This window comes from Callorhinus ursinus, unplaced genomic scaffold (genome assembly GCF_003265705.2).
Source record: "Callorhinus ursinus isolate GAN/ISIS: 27379988/994484 unplaced genomic scaffold, GSC_fseal_2.0 scaffold6, whole genome shotgun sequence".
NCBI classification, from domain to species: Eukaryota; Metazoa; Chordata; class Mammalia; order Carnivora; family Otariidae; genus Callorhinus; species Callorhinus ursinus.
The window spans coordinates 21,138,942-21,158,727 of record NW_027397068.1 but is presented as its reverse complement, the minus strand read 5'-3'; the positions used below and the strand labels follow the sequence as shown (position 1 = coordinate 21,158,727).

Genomic DNA, 19,786 nt, shown 5'->3' with positions numbered 1-19,786 from the left:
AAACTAATGATGTAATGTATGATGACTAACATAATAAAATAAAATTTAAAAATAAAATAAAAAACTTATCAAACTGACAAAAGAAATAAAAAATCTAAATGATCTCTTATTTATCAAAGCAATTGAATCTAAAACTTAAAATCTTGCCATAAAGAAATCTTCAGACTCAGATGCTTTACTAGTGAATTCTTCGTAACGTTAAGGGTGAAATAACATCAGTCTTAAATGAACTTTTCTTAATAGTAGAGAAGATAAGACTATTTGCCAACTTATTTATAAGATCAGAGTAACCATGATACCAAAACCTGATAAGAAATTTACCAAAAAGGAACATTAACAAACCTGTAACTTTCATGAATATAAATATAGAAGTCCTAAACAAAACATTAGTAAATCAAGTTATGTATAATTTATTTTATAAATGTGAAGTTGATTTATTATTTGAAAATAAATTACTATAAATTACTATAATTTACTACATTAGCAGGAAAAAATGAGAAAATCATATGATTATTTCATAGATTTAAAAAAACGTATTTGAAAAAATTCCACATCAATTTATAATAAAAACTCTTAGCAAACAGGAATATAAGGAAATGTCCTTAATCTGATAAAGAGTAAATCTACTGCAAACATCATAATTAATAATGAAATATTGAAAGTTTTCCCTTTGGAATAGGGAATGATACAGTAATATTGTTCTCCCCACTTCCAGTAAGCATTGTACTAGAAGCCCAAGCCACTGCAGCAAGGTAAGGAACAGAAGTCAGAATATTCTTTTGAACAACGGTAGTGACTAAACAGCACAAAATGAGGGCTTCTGGGGAACTGGAAATACTTGATCTTAGTGTTGGTTACACAGGTGTATTCACATTGCGAAAATTACTTGAGTTGTACATGTATGATTTATGTAATTTTCTATATGTGTATTGCAGTAGTTAACTAAAAATTTTAATTTTGTACCTTAATATGACTATTATTAATACTTACCTATCATGGAGTATTCCATAGTGTACATATTAACTTCTCTATTAATGGGCCTTTCAAGAGTTTCCTATTTTTTTTCTTATGTATAATGTTGCAGTGAAGTAATTTGCTTCCCTACCCTCATCTATAAATGTTTCTCTGGCAGGTGATAGTGAAAAGTGAAATTGCTGTGTCATAGAGATCATTCAAATAGATATTGCCAAGTTGCCCTCCCAATTGAGTATACAGATTTATACTCTGCTACTGATGAATTGAGAGTAGTATAGAAATTTGTGTTGTTATTTTTTTAATCATATAATTGATTACCATTTTCTCATGTTCTTAAACATCCTTTGCAAAAACTGTTTTTAATACCAGCATATTGTCCCACATACCATAATTTATTTAGCCTTTTCTTTTGTTGGACACTGCTTCCCCTTTTTTTTGCATTTTACATAAGAAACTAAAATGAACATTATGTTATGCTAGTCTTTCAACACATCTGATCATCTTTGAATACTCTGCAACACCTAGCACAATTATGTTTCATAGGACAAGGAACTTAACACTCACTGAATAAAAGGAATATGTATCTTTACTCTCTCATAACTGTCATCCCTTTCCTGCCAACTCCCCTTTCATCAACCTCAATACTATTCCAGTACCCCATAAGTATACTCTTCCCTACTCTCTAAGTCTTCTGTTGCCCACTCTTACCTTTCTCTTTTTGGCTCTCATCTTCTCCTGAAAGTTACTAGCCCCATTCCGTCAGCCTGCTATGTGAGATAAAGTGTGTTTCATTTAATGTTCATGTATGTTTCCCATGTCTTGTTCACTATGTAGCTTATTGGGAGTGCTCTCTGACCATTTAAATGCAGAGATTGCCGGTGGTACAATTACATCTAAGCAAGATGCAATGGATTATATTACCTGGACCTACTTTTTCCGACGTCTTATCATGAACCCCAGGTAAGTGCAGGGCAGCTATATATCATTCTGTTTCACACTGAGCGAAATTATGTTTGAAAGTAATAATCCCTAAATTTCAGTACATAACAAAAAAGTCAGAACTTTGGGCATTCTAGGTATATGAATTTTCGCAGAGAATCACATGATATCTCTGATATCACAATATGTTATGATATATTGAAAATGAATAATGGTATGCATTTATTGCTTAGCTTATTTTAGTTAACTTAGGATATCCTTGAGGAGTTTGCTCTGTAGTAAGGGAGACAGGACGCCCGAATTCATTAAGAAATATGCTAAACTAGATGGTAGTTACTGCCTTAGGTACAGTTGGAATTCAGAGAAGAGTGAGGCTTGTGCAGTTATAGAGGGAAGACTTTGTCAGGCATCTGTAATGGTTAATAAGAACCCTGCAGGAGGAAATAAAATTAGGGGAGTTGTTGTGGAGTGTCTTTTACTCTCAGGCAGTATACGTAGATCTTCTTCCTTGAGCACCTGTTTTTCAAATGTTATGTAGATTTTGAGGGTAAAAATTAGTGTACATTATCCCCTATCTTCAATGGCTGATCTTTTAATGTGGGAAAAAGACTTATAAATGATTACAGTGTAAATCATAAGTACTCTAAAAGAACTGTATTAAGCCTATGAGAGTAAAGTCTTCACGGAGAGGTGATACTTCAATTTTGAATCTGGAACAGGAGTAGAAAAGGTAAAAGGCACAAAAATACTATATGGACATAGGCCCTTGTGGCTTGAAAGGGCATTTGTAGAGTGCCAAGAAGTTTGATGTAACCAGAGCTTGAGAGTATGGAGGTCAAAAGATTGTCTTGACCAGAAAGTGGGCCACTCACCAGAGAGTAAATGGCCTATATGTCATGCTAAGGAGTTTACATCTGATCCTATTGGCAGTGGTGAGTTTTTAAACATGGTTTAACATCCCCAAATTAGGTTTGGTTTGTTTCAATCTTAATGACACTATGACACTATGGTAGGGAATGAGCTGGAATGGGAGACATTTAAAGCAGGAAGACCAGTTAGGAAGCTGTTTAATAAGAAAGGTAAATAGGACCTTAACAGTTGAAGAAGGAATAGAAGGAGGGCCAGAGATGGGGGACATTCCTGATAGATTAGGAAATATCAAGGCATTGTAAGGTCTTGAACAGAGAGATCATGATGAAAATGTCATTACCAAATCTTATCTCTTGGTACCTTAAGAAATTTGTTTCGTGTTTCAGCCAACATTTCCACTCACATAGATCTGAGTTTGAAAATATGGTGACAGTTTTCTGTTTCCTCAGGACTTAGGGCTTCTGGATTAGATACAAGATATCATTTGGGAACACGAATATGGAATTAGTGAGGTAGCCATCCAGCACTGCAACTTTACCATAGCAAATACATTGCAGGATTAGAATTGTGGAAGGTGTACTGGGATAGACTTTACATGTACTATGGCCCAACCTTCTTGTTTGATACTGAAAAATGGGAGGTTGGAAACTTAAAGTGACTTGCTCTGGATCCCAGAACTGCTTTGACATAAAACCAGGACTTAACACCATAGGTTTTCTGACTCAACTCTTTTTTTTAGAGGAACGAGTGGCTTGGTGTTTAACTGTAGATGTATTTCTTTTTCTTATGTCATAAAAGATAGAGGTGATTAATATTGTGGAAAGAGATTTGAACATGGAATCAGAACACTAATTCCTGTTTTAGCACTACCCTTTACTGTTTGACCCTGAGTCACTTCACCTCTCAGCTTCCCTTTCTTCATCTGGAAAGTGAGTAATAGCCTACCTCCCTCACAGGATCATGTTGAGAATCAAATACATGCATTAAAGTATTTCTAAGTTTTGTGTTAATTATGAAGAACATAATTAATATTGATTAGTGAGCTGCTAGTCCTGTACATTCAGTTGCTTTACTAGTCCATACCATCCTAAAGAATCTAGTTTAGAGACTAAGAACCTAATCATTTGTCAGTTTCTCTGATTAGCAAACAAGGAAATAATTCTCTGAGTTCTTTAAACTGGTTCAAACTGAGTTCAAATTTAAATTGAGTTCTTTAGCAAATTAGAGTTCTTTACTGAATCCGCAGATACACTGAACTTTGTGTGTGCATCTACTTTTCTTAAACTTAAAAAAAAAAATTTTTTTAACTTTCAATTAGAAACGATTTGTGACTTTAAAACAATTACAAAAATAGAGACACTGTATAGCCTGCGCCCACCTTCCTCAAATGTTAACATCTTACATGACGGTAGCACAATTATCCAAACCAGGAAATTAACATTTATGTCTTACTGTTAATTAATCCACAAACTTTACTCAGATTTTGTCAGTTGTCCCACTCATGTCCTTTTCTGTCCAGGATCCAATTTTGTATCCTACATTGCATTTAGTTCTGTCTCCTTAATTCACTCTAATGTGTGGCATTTTTTCAGTATTTGTCTACTATAACCTTGACATGTTAGGAGAATACTGGCCAGTTATTTTGTAGAATGTCCTTCAGTTTGGGTCCTACCAAGAGGGAACTGGAACAGACGTCACTTCCTGTTGTTCTGGTTGCAAACTACCTTCTACTTAATATGGTGAGAAAAATCCACATGCAACTATAATAAACAGTATTAATAAGGACAGAACAAGAAGTGGGGGGGAGGTTAGCCCAGTGAACAAAGATGAAATCTTGAGGGGATGTACTTGGTTTATAACTTAAAGAAATTATATTGCACCTCTGAGCCTGGGGACTTCTTGGGTATTGACAGTTTAGGGTATCTCCTGCTCATGATTGTAGTGCATGTAAATAGTGAGTATTCTCTAGTTCCCATTGCCTCACCGACTTTTACCTGAGGGCCATCTTTGCTAAGGGAAAATTCTAGCTCTGGGAGTCAAAGGATGCATTAGCTTAGGGCACTTGGTTGTTGTGGCAGCTGCTTTTCTTGCTGCCCCAAATAAAAGCTAGGTTTTCTCTACTACCACCACCAACACCACCAAGGAGACATTAACCCATACCACTGCTAGGTAAGAGGTTTCTCTCACTTTCATGCTTTTGCTGTCATTCTTCTGCCTGCCTGCAGTGCCCTCTCCAGCCCTTATAACCATCCAAGTTCTAACAGTCTTAAAAGTCCAGTCATATATTGATAAATGCACTTAAATTAATTTTCAGGAGGTGATGGTCTATATACTCTTGACTATCCTTATCAAAGTTGCTAGTTCTTTTTAGAGTAGTCACCTGAACATATTTTGAGATACCTAGCTAGGTTGAGACTAAGACTGGTCTTATCCTGAAGTAGAAACCTGTGCCCAAGCTGTTGCCATTTGAATTAATCAGTCCAGAATAGGTACAGCAATAAATTTTTTTGAAGGGCTATGATGACATTTTACACAAAAAGAGAACAAGCAATCCTAAAATTTGTGTGGAACCACAAAAGACCTGGAATAGCCACAGCAAACCTGAGAAAGAAGAACAAAGCTGGAGGCATCACACCTCCTGATTTCAAACTATATTACAAAGGTATAGTAATCAAAACAGTATGGTATTGGCATAAAAACAGACACATAGATCAATGGAACAGAGAACCCAATAATAAGCCCATACATATATGGTCAATTAATTTACTCAAAGGAGCCAAGAATATATAATGGAGAAAGTATAGTCTCTTTAGTAAATGATATTGGGAAAGCTGGATATTCACATGCAAAAGAATGAAACTGGACCCATATATTTCACCATGCACAAAAATCAACTCAAAATGGATTAAAGACTTGAAGGTAAGACCTGAAACGGGAAAACTGCTAGAAGACATAGAAGGTAGTGTCCTTGACTTTGGTCTTAGCGATGAGTTTTTGGATTTTACACCATAAGCGAAGGCAAAAATAAACAAGTGGACCACATCAAACTAAAATGCTTCTGCGCAGTAAAGGAAACCAGCAAAATGAAAAGGCAACCTACGAACTGGGAGAAAATATGTGCAAATCACATATCTGATTAGAGGTTAATATCCAAAATATATAAATAATTCATACAACTGAATAGAAAAAGAACAATCTGATTTAAAAATGGGCTAAGGATCTGAATAGACATTTTTCTAAAGAGGATGTACAGATGGCCAGTAGGTACATGAAAAGGTGCTCGACATCACTAATCACCAGGGAAATGCAAATCAAAACCATAAGATATCATCTCACACCCTAGAATGGCTAGTATCAGAAAGACAAGAAATAAGTGTTTGTGAGGATGTGGAGAAAAGGGAACTCTGTGCACTGTTCGTGAAAATGAAAATTGGTGCAGCCACTGTGGAAAACAGTATGGAGGTTCCTCAAAAAATGAAAAATGGAACTACCACATGATCCAGCAATTCCATTGCTGGGTATTTATCCAAAGAATATGAAATCACAGTCTCAAAAAGATATCTGCACTCCCATGTTCATTGCAATATTATTTACAATAGCGAACACCTAGAAACAACCTGAGTGTCCATCAGTGGATGAACAGATAAAGACATGATACACACACACTCACACTGAAATATTATTAACCAAAAAAAAAAAAAAAAAAAAAAGGAAATCCTGCCATTTGCAATAATATGGATGGACCTGGAGGGCATAATGCTAAGTTAAATAAGTCAAGCAGAGAAAGACAAATACTGTATGTTGTCACTTGTATGTGGACTCTACCAACAACAGCAAAAAAAAAAAAAAAAAAACCTCATAGATACAAAGAACAGATCATGGGTAGGGTGGGCAAAATGGGTGAAGGAGGTCAAAAAGTACAAACTTCCAGTTATAAGATAAATAATCCTGAGAACCTAATGTACAGAATTATAGTTAATACTGTATATATATTTGAAAGTTGATGAGAGAGTAGATCTTAAAAGTTCTCATCACAAGAAAAAAGTTTTTAACTATGTAAGGTAATTGTTGTTAACTAGACAAATTGTGGTAATCATTTCACAATACAAACATATATCAAATAATTATATTGTATAACTAAAACTAATACATTATTACATGTCAGTTATGTCTCAATTAGAAAAAAAGCTATGGTCAGCAACTGGGGGTAGTAGCAACATAAATAATGATTTCTAGTCTCAAAAATCATAGAATTGCCTTAAAATGGTGAGGTAGAAGCATTTAAAAAATTAAATCTAAATTCCTTAATTCAGTAAATGTTTATTGAGTGCCTACTGTGTGTCAAGTACTATTCTAGACATTTTGAAGATGTAAATAAAAAACTTTCTGCTTTCATGACACTCTTATTCTTTTAGCAGAGACAATGAGTTTAAAAGTTAAGCTGATACAAATCCAAACTCCAGTGAGATAGCACCTCACACCCGTCAGAGTGGCTAAAATTAACAACACAGGTAACAACAGATTTTGGTGAGGATGTGGAGAAAGGGGAACCCTCTTGCACTGTTGGTGGGAATGCAAACTGGTGCAGCCACTCTGGAAAACAGTATGGAGGTTCCTCAAAAAGGTTAAAAATAGAACTAACCCACAATCCAGCAATTGCATTGCAATGTTACAACATATTTACCTAAAGGATACAAAACTACTGATTTGAAGGGATACATTCACCCCGATGTTTATAATCACTCTTTTTTTTTTAAAGATTTTATTTATTTATTAGAGAGAGAGAAACAGTATGAGAGGGGAGAAGGTCAGAGGGAGAAGCAGGCTCCCCACTGAGCCAGGAGCCCGATGTGGGACTCGATCCCAGGACTCCGGGATCACGACCCGAGCCGAAGGCAGTCACCCAGCCAACTGAGCCACCCAGGCGCCCCACCCCGATGTTTATAGCAGCATTATCAACAGTAGCCAAACTATGGAAAGAACCCAAATGTCCATCAACTGGTGAATGGATAAAGAAGAAGTGGTGTATACACACACACACACACACACACACACACACACACACAGGAAAATTACCCAGCCATCAAAAAGAATGAAATTTTGCCATTTGCAATGACATGAATGGAACTAGAGTATACTATGCTAAACAAAATAAGAGAAAAACAAATACTATATGATTTCACTCATATGTGGAATTTAAAAAATAAAACAGATGAACATAGGGGAAAAAAGAAAAAAAGGGGCAAACCATAAAACAGACTTTTAACCAAAGAGAACAAACTGAGGGTTACTGAAAGAGAGATGGGCTGGGGGGATGGGTTAAATGCGTGAAGGGTATTAAGGAGGGCACTTGTAATGAGCACTAGGTATCGCATATAAATGATGACTCACTAAATTCTGTACCTGAAACTAATATTACACTGTATGTTAACCAACTGGAATTTAAATAAAAACTTGAAAAAGAAAAAAAAATGTTAGGTTAGAAAGTTATGAATGCTTTGAAAAAAAGAACATGGTACTGAAGACCAGGAGGCCAAGTGGGTGGAGTGGGAGGATTATAGTATTAAATAGGGAGACAGAGCGGGCCTAATTAAAGGTGCTAAAGAGGGAAATGGGGAGATGTTGGTCAAAAGATACAAATTTCCAGTTATAAATGCTGTAATCTACAGCATGATGACTATAGTTAATAATACTGTATTGTTAGTTTTGTTTTTTTTTTTTTAAGAAGGTGCTGACTTTTGAATAAAGACTTAAAAGGGATGAGAAATTTGGCCACAGGAATATCTAGGGAAAACATTTCAGACCAAGAGAACAGGAGAGGTTCTAAGGCATGCATGTCTGGTGTATTCAAGGCATGGAGAGAAGTTGTAGCTGATACAGAGTGAATAAGGGGTAGACAGTAGCAGGAGATGAGATTAGGGATGTGGGCGATTGGTGGTTGTACCAGTCATGTGAGACCTGAGCTGAGACACCATGGGAATGACTTTGACTTATCAGTGATATAAGAACCATTGTGGGGTTTTGAGTAGAGAAGTGACAGGATCTATTTGTTATATAAATCTGGTCAATTATAAATGTTAAAAAATAATTTAAACTAAACTGTTGAAAGACAGAAATTCTCAGATTCAATTATTTTATATCCAGCTAAACAGATTTGTAAGAAACATCAAATCAAAGTGCTATAGAAAAGTTGAAAGTTAAGGATTGAAAGAAGATATGAGGGACAGTAACAAAAAGAAAGCAACAGTTGCAGAATTAAAATCTGAGAAAATGAAATTCAAGGTAAAGAAGAACTAAAAAGGACAAAGAAGAATGGTCCATATAGATAGCAAGCACAATCACTAAATAGTTATAGTATACAAATTTTTAGGTAACTAAAAACATAGCATCAAAATACAGAAAGCAAAAACTGATAGAAATTCAAGATGCTAACTAAATTACAATCATGTTGAGAGACTTGAACACATCTCTTTTGAAAATCAGCATTCCAAAGAAATATAAAAAGTACTTTGTAAAATAGAGGGTTTGATTAACAGTATCTTTGAATATGTGTATGTATCTTTATATTTCTCCTCCCCCAAAAGAATAAGCCTTCTTATAAATACTCATCAAAATTTATTTATAAAAATATACCATGTACTAGGCCACAAAGAACAACTCAGTGTATTTCAAAACATGGAGATCATAAGGCTACATTCCCAGTGTATAATGCTGCAATAATACCAGAAATAAACAAGAAAAAGGATGGCAAAGGCAATCTACCTGCTTGGGACTTAACTATTTTTATTCTAGTGGAGGGTGAAAATTTATTTTAAAGGTAAAGACTAGAGCTATAAAAAAATAAAAGTAATATATAACAAAGTCAGTGAATTTCTCAGTCACAGCACAATTCCAAGGAGTATTCATATCTTTAGAGCATCTACAAGATAGCATAAATGCTTGAAAACAAAATAAGCATTCATCTCTAGGAACTAGATGAACATTAGCAAAACCACACATATGAGAAAGGAATTTATAAAAGTAAAAATTGAAATTAATAACGTGAGAAACAAAACATACACTAACATTATTTATTATCTATTATACTTGAGTTGTTTTAAGAGCCTCATTTAGTATTATTATGATCCCCATTTTGTAGATGAAGGGACTGAAGCACAGGGAGATTGAGCAACTTGCCCATAATCACACAGCTCCTGAGTGACAGAGGGAGCACTGGAATTCGGCCACTCTGACTCCAGGGGCCACAGTCTCCATCCCCAGGCTCATTATCAGGTCCAGAACCCAAATATTCACACTCGCTCTCCACTTCTTCCAGTGCTATGCTGGAAAATGTGTTCTTTATGGAAACCATACCATACAGATTTTGAATGTGTAACACTTTTGTTCATTTGATGCAAAAAAAAAAAAGTGTCAGTTTTAATATCTATACCTTTACATCTGGATAAAAATGAGAACGTGCCTAAATCAATTTTTATGATTTATGTATTTTATTTATAAAATAATTCTGCTATAGTGAAGCTCTACAATCAGAAAGAATTCTGATTGGCCCTTGATTGTATCTTCTTCTTATTATTGTCTGTTTTAAAATCACCTGTTCCATAATCTGGAAGCAAAGAAAGGCACAAGATTTCAGGAAATTGGCAAATTTTTCCTACTTATTTTTAGATATATTAGAAGTTTCAAGGAAGCTAAAATCTTATATCATGTGTAGTTTTAATTTATCCTTAATACTCCCTATTATTCAGTTTCATAAATTGAGATTTGACTTTTGGTTGGGTGGGAGAGGCATATATGCATGCATGTGTGTGTTACAAGGAGAAATTGAGGTTTATATTTAAAATAGAAAAGACAAAGACCACTTCCAAAATACAGTCATACATAAATAGTAAATATGACCTAATTCTCCAGCTCCCTTCATTTAGTCATACTGCTGGAAGATACCCCCAGCACACTACCACCAAAAGTAGAACTTATGTTGACAAAGATTCTGCCACTGTTCCTGGATTGTTCTCTATGTGTCTGTTTATATTCTCATGTGTGTGTGTGATATGTATACACATGCAAATATATGCACATGCATACAAAGATATGTATTTATATGCCTAAATATATATGTAGACACACATTACATTAGTGTGTTCAAATGTATATAAACACATGTACTGGGTGCATCATGAAATATAATATATTCCAAATTGAGTTCTGGATTCAATTTGTATGTTCAATTTTACTCTCTTGTTTTCTCCTGAGAAAGCTTTTAAGCATTTCTGGGACAAAAAATGTTGTGGTAGTTTCAGCTGTCCCTGCAACCACTTTTATTATTTGTGTCATTATTCCTGCTGCATAATCTGAACATAAAAAAACATGGTTCTGTAACAAATGACTTCCCAGGACTGACAGTTTATAGCTGCAGCATTTCAAGACTGATGAAAAATTTCCCAGCAAGATCTCTGGCCAGGTTTACAATAACGAAACAGGAAATGGCTGCCACTATTCACATTAAATCCAGACTGTTTGGTGTAACTTTATCTGTGTTTTCGATTACAATAAAATCTCTTTCATTCCCACCAGCAAAATTTCATCCTTATCAACGGTTGCCAAAAGATAACTTGAGGTTTTATGTGTGGTATTATTCCTGTTTGTCCTTTGATAAGATCTTTTAAAGATAATTGTTTAAAAGTTTTACCTTTTGGATTTTTTAAATTTAATGAACTTCGTAAATTTTTATGAGAGGGAGAGGTTTGTTATGACTTTTTCCCAATGGACTGCTAATAGAAGTTAGCTTGCCTAGCCCATGTGCTAGATGCTGTCAGTATCAAACTGCCTTTGACTTTCACACCTCCCAGGGGACTAGTAATTGTTGTGTTCAAACAGCCTGTAATTGTGATCCCGCTGGCTTTCTCAGTACGCTTCTGGCTATTAGAATCATTAAACAACTCAACACCTGTTAACAGCATTGTAAATATTCAACCCTGCTTGTGTGCAGGTTGAGTCCAATATAGAGAAATCTTACAGAGCTCATAAATTAGAGCTTCTGACAAGTCAATTATTGTGAAACTGGGTTTCTCTGTGAAATAAATGAAATAGCATGCTGACAAAAAGGTAGGCTGTCTGCTTATGGCAGAGAAAAGATAATGACTTGATGATCCAATGCAGTGAGCATGAAACTACATTGTATCCTTTATCTGTAATTAAACAGTTGTGTAATATTTCTGTTTTAATAACCAGTAAATTGTAAATTTTGTACTGTGGAGAGTGCAACATGAAAACAGACCTTTTTACTTAGCTGTTGCTTGCTTTTTCAAGTTAGTAAAGTGATTATTGAAATTAATGATATATAATGTTTTAAGCTAAATGCTTATAATTATTTGGGCTAGAAATTACCCAGTGACTGAAGAGTTCACACAGTAAAAGCAAAGGCCATATAATGCTAATGAAGATCATGTAAATATAAACTCCATTGTTTATTCACAGAAAACTGTCAGAATATATTACCTCTCAAAATTTTATGTGACCTAGACAATAATTTCATTTACATTTCATTTATTTTACAGTGTCTTATAAATTATATATCTAATTAAGATGTAGCAAATCTTACTTTTATAAGGATTTGGAAATGTAAGTAAACTTAGGTCAAATATTAGCAAAGAATAATAGTATAAATCAGTGAAGTTACATCACAACAAAAATTATGCATTTTAGTGTTTGTGTTGGGTGTATAGAAGACAAGTTTTTTAATGTTTGAGATTTTCCTATTCTTGAATGTAATATTTTATCTAGCATTTTCTATTTTTAAAAGTTATCACTTTCTAAAAATAAATAAATAAAAGTTATCATTTACATATGCAAGGATACCCGAAGTAAACTATTTCAGGATTTTTTTTTTTAAGTTCTAGATTACCCCTGGATTCCATAAAGATAAAAATATTGATACTGAGTAAATTGAATGTCAATTCAATTACTTAAATTGAATTTTTGCATTTCTTCTCTTAGGCAAGTCAAGTGTGAGAGTGTTGGTGAGTGCATTAGAAAAGAAAAAATACCTGGAAGTTTTTTAAGTTATTCTGAAAAATGTGTTGATTTTTTAGCAAGTTAGAGTATGTGTAGTATAGTCATCAAATAATTTGTTGTAATCTCAGAAACATAATTTTAATTGGGTTTTTCATTTTTGCAACTTATTTTAAGTGTTTAAGAAATGTTTATCCTGACTGTACTTTATCTGAATAAAAGCTACAAATTAGTCTTTAAAACTTCCCAATAAACTTAGACAAACATTAGAAAGGGTATTAGCCCATCAGAATATACCTTGTAAATACATAAAACAGTGGCTAAAATAAATATTTTAAAAATTTATAACTTTTGAAGGAAAGTGTTTATCACAGATGGTTTTAAATATTATTTGTAAGTATACTAAATTTGTTAAAGTAAAACATGGTAAAATTGTCATTCAGTTATATTTATAGGGTAATGGCTTATGGTAATCAGTAGCAGCATCCATGAGATTTTTTGTTTTAAATTGCCTAGTAAATTTTTAGACAAAAATGGTATTTTAACTTTTTGTTTTTCATGGTAATATTATTTTCATAATGTCTTCCTTCTGTAATTTTAATTGCATAAAGAATTATTTGATTCTTGCTCTAGAAATTCTATTACTTATTCAGTTCCTGGGCACATTTTCACTGCTTTTTTTTTCAATTTAGAAATAATTTTATCAACTATATGTTAATCCAGACAGCTGAAAATCGTGTTGGAAAATGTATAGATTTAGCAACCCAAAAGAATGTGAAATATAAAGTAAACAATTCTGTTGCAGAAAGTTTGGCTGATAAATTCCATTTGTCAGAAAAAAATGAAAGACAAGTATCACTAATAATTTGGAATGGCTTTAGAGATCTCTTTTATGGGGCACTGAATGTCCAGCATTTTTATTTTCACCTTCTACAGCAGAATACATTATTCTAACTAATACTCCCTTTAGTCATTTTTCAGGATAAAGGAAATATTTTCTAATGGTTTCTAATGCTGGTTTTTCACTTTATATGCCTAGATAAAAATTTGTACATTTTGTTTAAATTAACAACAGCACTGGTTTCAATACTTATTTATCTGTTCACTGATAAATATTGCTTTATTTTGGTCTGTGACAAGAACTTTTCCAGGAAAGGCAATAATTTCTCTGCAGATTAAAATGAAAACAAACTATTTCTCTTTTATGAAAATTAAAATCATCAGCATATAATTATGATTTACAGTTATTTTCCCAAGTAAATAGTCTGTTATTAATCCTTATTTAGTGGAAGCTCTCATATTGGTATACCTAGCCGTTTGTGCAAACTTCTCATTCTATTGGAAGTATATCATGCCATCATTTAAGTCCTACTTTGTGTATTTTTAAATAAATTTTTACAGTATGCTGACCCCAAATCTTTCCCTTTGAAAAAAGAAAAAAAATCACCATCCTTGGCTGGTTATGGTTTCCTTTAGGCCTCTCACATTTGAGATTGTTAACACTTTCTTCCCAGACCAAAAATATCCCCTTTCTAGTCCTGTGCAGAAGTACAACCTTTGTGCTGGGGGCTCAGTGATGAGTCTGTTCTGAGGTTACTTTACACTCCTGTTGCTTGATTTGGATGGAGATAGGACATACAGTTCTCTATGCTGCTGAGGTATAGGATTCACCACGAGGAATTAGAGATCTGCCATGACATGGGGGCATTCTGTTACCCTTTGAATCCGTTCCCAGGCACAGATTCCTAGCGATCTTAGATATTTGGCAAGACACTTTTGGACTGAGAGGGTGGAACATTCAGGTGAATTGCATGTCCTTCAGCCTTTTACTTGGAAAATATACAGAGCTGAACCTGTGTTTTTTGTATATAGAAGCTTAGTTCAAATGCTTCATTGTTAGCTTGATGTCCCTTCCAATATTTAGGATGACCTGTGGTTATTAAGCATTTGGAGAACAATAAATGACTAAATTTCCTGAAAGAATTCATTTGCTACCCAAATCAATAGTTCTTTGAGTTTTATAAAGTTACTGAGGATGGGTTTTTATATATAAAAGGGAATTATATATTTATATATAATATGCTTCTGTTTCTAAATCTAGTGTATACATTTAGTTTGCTGTAGATGTATAAAGTGAAGTCATGCCAGTTTTAACACTGGAAAGTTAGTATCTTTTTAATGTGATACTGAATTTTATCTGCTTATCTTACATAGTTTAATTAATGTATTATCATTGTTCATGTCCGCAAATCTTAGTATGGGAATTTTGATCTGTACGATGAAACTGGCAGTTGGCAGTTGTTTTACTTCTTTGATTTGCCATAAGTGTAGTTGTTCTTTGAAATTCTGAAAAAAAAATAAAATGATAAAAAATTGAAATGCTTATTTTAGTAGAAACTATCTTGAAACAAATAATGACCTTGCTTCTTTTCCAGCTACTACAATTTGAGTGATGTGAGCCATGATTCTGTGAACAAATTTCTGTCTAGTCTGGTTGAGAAGTCTCTGGTTGAATTGGAACATTCCTACTGTATTGAAATTGGAGAGGTATGACTCAGTCATATACATTCCAAGTGCAAAGACTGCCCAGCTTTTTAACAGTACAGCTTTTGTTCTCATGATAACCAAAAATTTTAACAAAATTGTTGCAATAGCAACCTGCAGTAAGAACGATTAATTTTATGAATGTGTGTGATTCTATTGTACTTTTTATTTGTAATTTTATCTTTCTTTTTGAAATAGGATAATCGGAGCATTGAACCTCTGACATATGGCCGAATTGCTTCTTACTACTATTTGAAGCACCAAACAGTTAAAATGTTCAAAGAGCGTTTGAAACCTGAATGCGGTACCGAAGAATTGCTTTCAATTTTGAGTGTGAGTTCCATGATATTATTGCATTGCTTTTTAATATAAAGAGATTATATCATCTGTATTTCATACCTTCTTTTTAATTTGGGTCTTAAATTGCTGCCAGCCAGTGCCTCTAGAAATTCAGCAAACTGTTTATAAAATCTTTTCCTCTGTCAGACAAGATCACTACAGAGCAACATATTTGGACCAAGTTTCCCCACATATATATTATCCAAACTTGGGTACTTCTGAGAATGGAATCAGTCACTATTAATATTTAAGTCAGGATAATAAGTATAAACTAGGCTATCCTCAGCAGCCAGATGATCACCCTATCCTTCAATGTAATAAGTTCTATGAATTATAATTGAAAACTTTTCTTACTGCTTCTTTTGGGTCATTCTTGTTGAATCTATGATGTTCCTAAAGTTTCTTTACATAAGGACACACAATTATGGTCTCTTAGAATTAACTAATGCCAAAAAAGCTGTTCAACTCCCTCCCCTGTCCCCCTTCCAAAATAAAAATACAACCAGATTTAGCACATGGTAAAAAAAAAAAAAAAACTATACTGTGTTTGGTTTTATTTTTTGGCCAAGAAGCTAAGAACTAAATTTTATATTGAAGGTAAAATTACTATTAGGAGTATCTTCTCCATTTTCCTTTCAGCGTACTATATATGCATTTTGTCTTTGTTGAGTTTAAATATAATTTCCCACAGAACTTTATTAGCACATTAGTCAAGATATATATTATAAATGAATACTATATATTATCTTACTCCTCAAGTACATTGGTATTATTTTAAAGAGTTAAGAACCATTGGACTGTATAATGTCTTTAAGGTCCTTCTCTTATATAATCATTGATTCTGAGGTAGTTCACTTACTTATTAGCTTTTTTCTTACCTTCTTTGCTTATCATTCTCAATTGGCTTCAATATCCCATTCACAGTTTCCAATTTTTCAGTGTTTTCCCTTTGAGAAGCTGGTTTGTAGATTTTGTGTGAACATAGGGCCAAGTACATTGTAGTGAGTCAGAAAATAATTTATTAATGAATTGATGGATGGGTCCTGTGTTCATCAGCTCTCTGTTATTTGCTCTATAAAAAAGAGTAGAGAATTCAAGTATATGAGGCAGCTATCAAAAAAAATTTTTATGAAATTAAAAATTCATTTCTGAAGTAAGAGTATGAAAAAATAAGAATTGTTTTTAGATCCCTAAGAATGAGGTTTTTATTATTTCCCAGTTAGAGAGTCATAAAAACATGATTTATCTGGGTGGAAGACAGTAAAATCATGGTTAATTAATTTGGGCAAGTGTTTTAAACTAGTATCTGCTAGATCTAAGAATATAATTTTCCTTTCATATTTACCTACCTTGATATATTTATCTAATCTAATAATTAAGAATTAGGAATTTGGGAACACACATAATAAGAGCTAACACCTTTGAGCACTTTTCATGTGCTAAGCACTATTCTAGGAACTTTACATCAATAAATTCATTTAATCCTAACAACACTCATTTTATATTGATAACATCCCATTATTATTCCTATTTTACAGGTTAACTAACCTCTCTAAGGTTACACAGCAAGTGAATACTTTGCAATCTAGCAGTCCAAGTATGGGTTCTTAACCACTGTCCTGCCTCTCATTTCACACATAGACACACACACACACACACACACACACACTGAACTGAAGTGGAAGATTTTGAGGTAGGAGATTCGTGTTAAGACTGGATCCTTGATGCACATTTTGGATACTAACCCTTTATCAGAAATGTTATTTGCAAATATCTTCCATTCCATAGGTTGCCTTTTAGTTTTGTTGATTGTTTCCTTTGCTGGGCAGAAGTTTTTTATCTTGATGAAGTCCCAGTAGTTCTTGCTTTTGTTTCCCTAGCCTCTGGAGACGTATCTAGTAAGAAGTTGCTTTGGCTGATGTCAGAGTGGTTGCTGCCTGTGTTCTCTAGAATTTTGATGGTTTCCTGTGTCACATTTAGGTCTTTCATCCATTTTTAATTTATTTTTGTGTATGGTGTTAAAAAAAAATGGTCCAGTTTCATAGCTATGTTGCTATCCAGTTTTCCCAACAGCATTTGTTGAAGAGACCATCTTTTTTCTGTTGGATATTTTTTCCTTCTTTGTCTAATATTAGTTGATCATAGAGTTGTGGGTCCATTTCTAGGTTTTCTATTCTGTTCCATTGATCTGTGTGTCTGTTTTGTGCTAGTACCATACTGCCTTGATGATTACAGCTTTGTAATAGAGCTTGAAGTCTGGAATTGTGATGCCTCCAGCTTTGCTTTTCTTTTTCAACATTCCCTTGGCTATTCAGGGTCTTTTGTGGTTCCACACAAATTTTAGAATTGTTTGTTTTAGCTCTGTGAAAATTGCTGGTGCTATTTTGGTAGGGGTTGCATTAAATATATAGATTGCTTTGGGTAGTATAGACATTTTAGAAATATTTGTCCTTCCAATCCATGAAAAAAGAAAAAAAAAAGACTGGATGCACATTTTTTGTAAAGGTTTGTGAAAACCATATGCCTATTACACTCTGTATCCCCCTCCACCCCACTAAAAAAGACCCAAAAATATATCCAGTACCAAGAGAATTAAACTGTTATCCTCTTCAGTCTTCTCTGAAAAGGCATTGATCAGAACAAGACATCTGTCCACATCCTTTCAGCAGCTTGTTTCTTTCCACCATTACAACCCCTGAAACCAGTTACACTGATCTATCTCATGGTTTGTTTTTATTAAAATAAGGTCAATCCTTGTGATACCTAAGCAAAACAAATCATCTACAAATACATGTAATATAAACTCAACAGTATATTTATATAGATATTGTTTGGGGTACCCCTTAATAATTTTCACAGCAACAATGATGTCAGCTTTTCATCCTATGGTGTTTAAGTCCAGGAAACTTAGCCTGTACTAGATAGCATCTAAGTCTGTAATATCTCAGTGACTGATTTTTGAATGAGGATATAGGGGCATTAGAACTGTAGGACTCACAAAGACAAGGAGATCTGCAGGTACCACTGTTTTGTTAATTTCTTGTGTCAGAATTACTTTCTATTCCCTAGAGAACATATGTGTAACTAACAAAGAAATATTAAATAATAAAGCAAGATTGGATTTGAGGTAATTACAGTGCAATTTCTAGAATTCATTCTGTTGCTGAAAAGTACTTTTTAAATGTTCTCTGTTACCACACTAAAGATTCCTAAATGACTCACATAGCCTCATTATCTTTACTCTCACCTCCAAAAATGGATATTAAATCTCCTTGTGGTTTTGAAACAAGGAGAAAAGAGCAGCCAGACAGGAGCTCTGGAAAACAGGATGATAAACACAACAGGGGAAAGAAAACCAATAGGAGTGTCATTAGTTTCAAAGGCATATTTTCATTATTATTGTTTTTATTATAGTGCTTAATAATGTCACCTTATACTTTTGAAAAATGCAGTATTAGAACTCATTCACTAGCAGCATCTCCTTTTTAAAGATAGTTATTGATGTTTCTAAAGTCATCTTTAAACTTTTTTTATTAATACATTATCTTTTTAAGAAGTTTTAGTATTCCTGAGATCACAGCTGAAAAGCTTCTATTCTCTTGAGTATTACTGTGATCTTACTCTAATACTTCCATCAGTTTAATTTTTTAGTGAACGAAGTTTTCTCATTTTATCTTAGGTTACATATTGTATTTAACTTTTTGTTTTCTTTCCTTTGGTATTAATGATAGTATAGAAAGTGTGTTCATTAAGATTTCCTTTGAGGTTCTCTATGTTGCAATGTGATTGATTATACTTGGCACAGAGAAAAAAAACTAGAAGGTAACCAATCATAGAAGGAAAAGAGAATAGTAAGACATTGACTCATTTTCACCAGGCATTTAAAAATACATAAATGTATTATTTCTCTTTATTTGACATTAAACATGGTTTCAGATGATGATCTCTTGATTTTACATATCCGTAACTGATAAATGATAGCTGTTTTTAGACCTCTTTCCCTTTAGAGAAGATATGTATTTTGAATCTCATAGTTAGTTATAGAATTGTTTTTCCTTTACCTAATTTAATTAGAATTCCTACTCTTTATTTAGTCATCTTGTATATCACT

At 33.6% G+C, this 19,786-nt stretch overlaps 1 protein-coding gene across 6 annotated transcripts in view; it reads left to right on the top strand.

Moving 5' to 3' along the window:
• The window catches only part of ASCC3 (activating signal cointegrator 1 complex subunit 3), a 332,162-nt gene that overhangs the window by 242,752 nt on the left and 69,624 nt on the right, over positions 1-19,786 (top strand). For all 6 annotated transcript variants that reach the window (XM_073893705.1, XM_025863078.2, XM_073893703.1 and 3 more), the window contains 3 exons: positions 1,810-1,935; positions 15,228-15,339; positions 15,535-15,669. In XM_073893705.1, the coding sequence (XP_073749806.1) occupies positions 1,810-1,935; positions 15,228-15,339; positions 15,535-15,669 (373 nt within the window). The remainder of the gene's footprint in view (positions 1-1,809; positions 1,936-15,227; positions 15,340-15,534; positions 15,670-19,786) is intronic.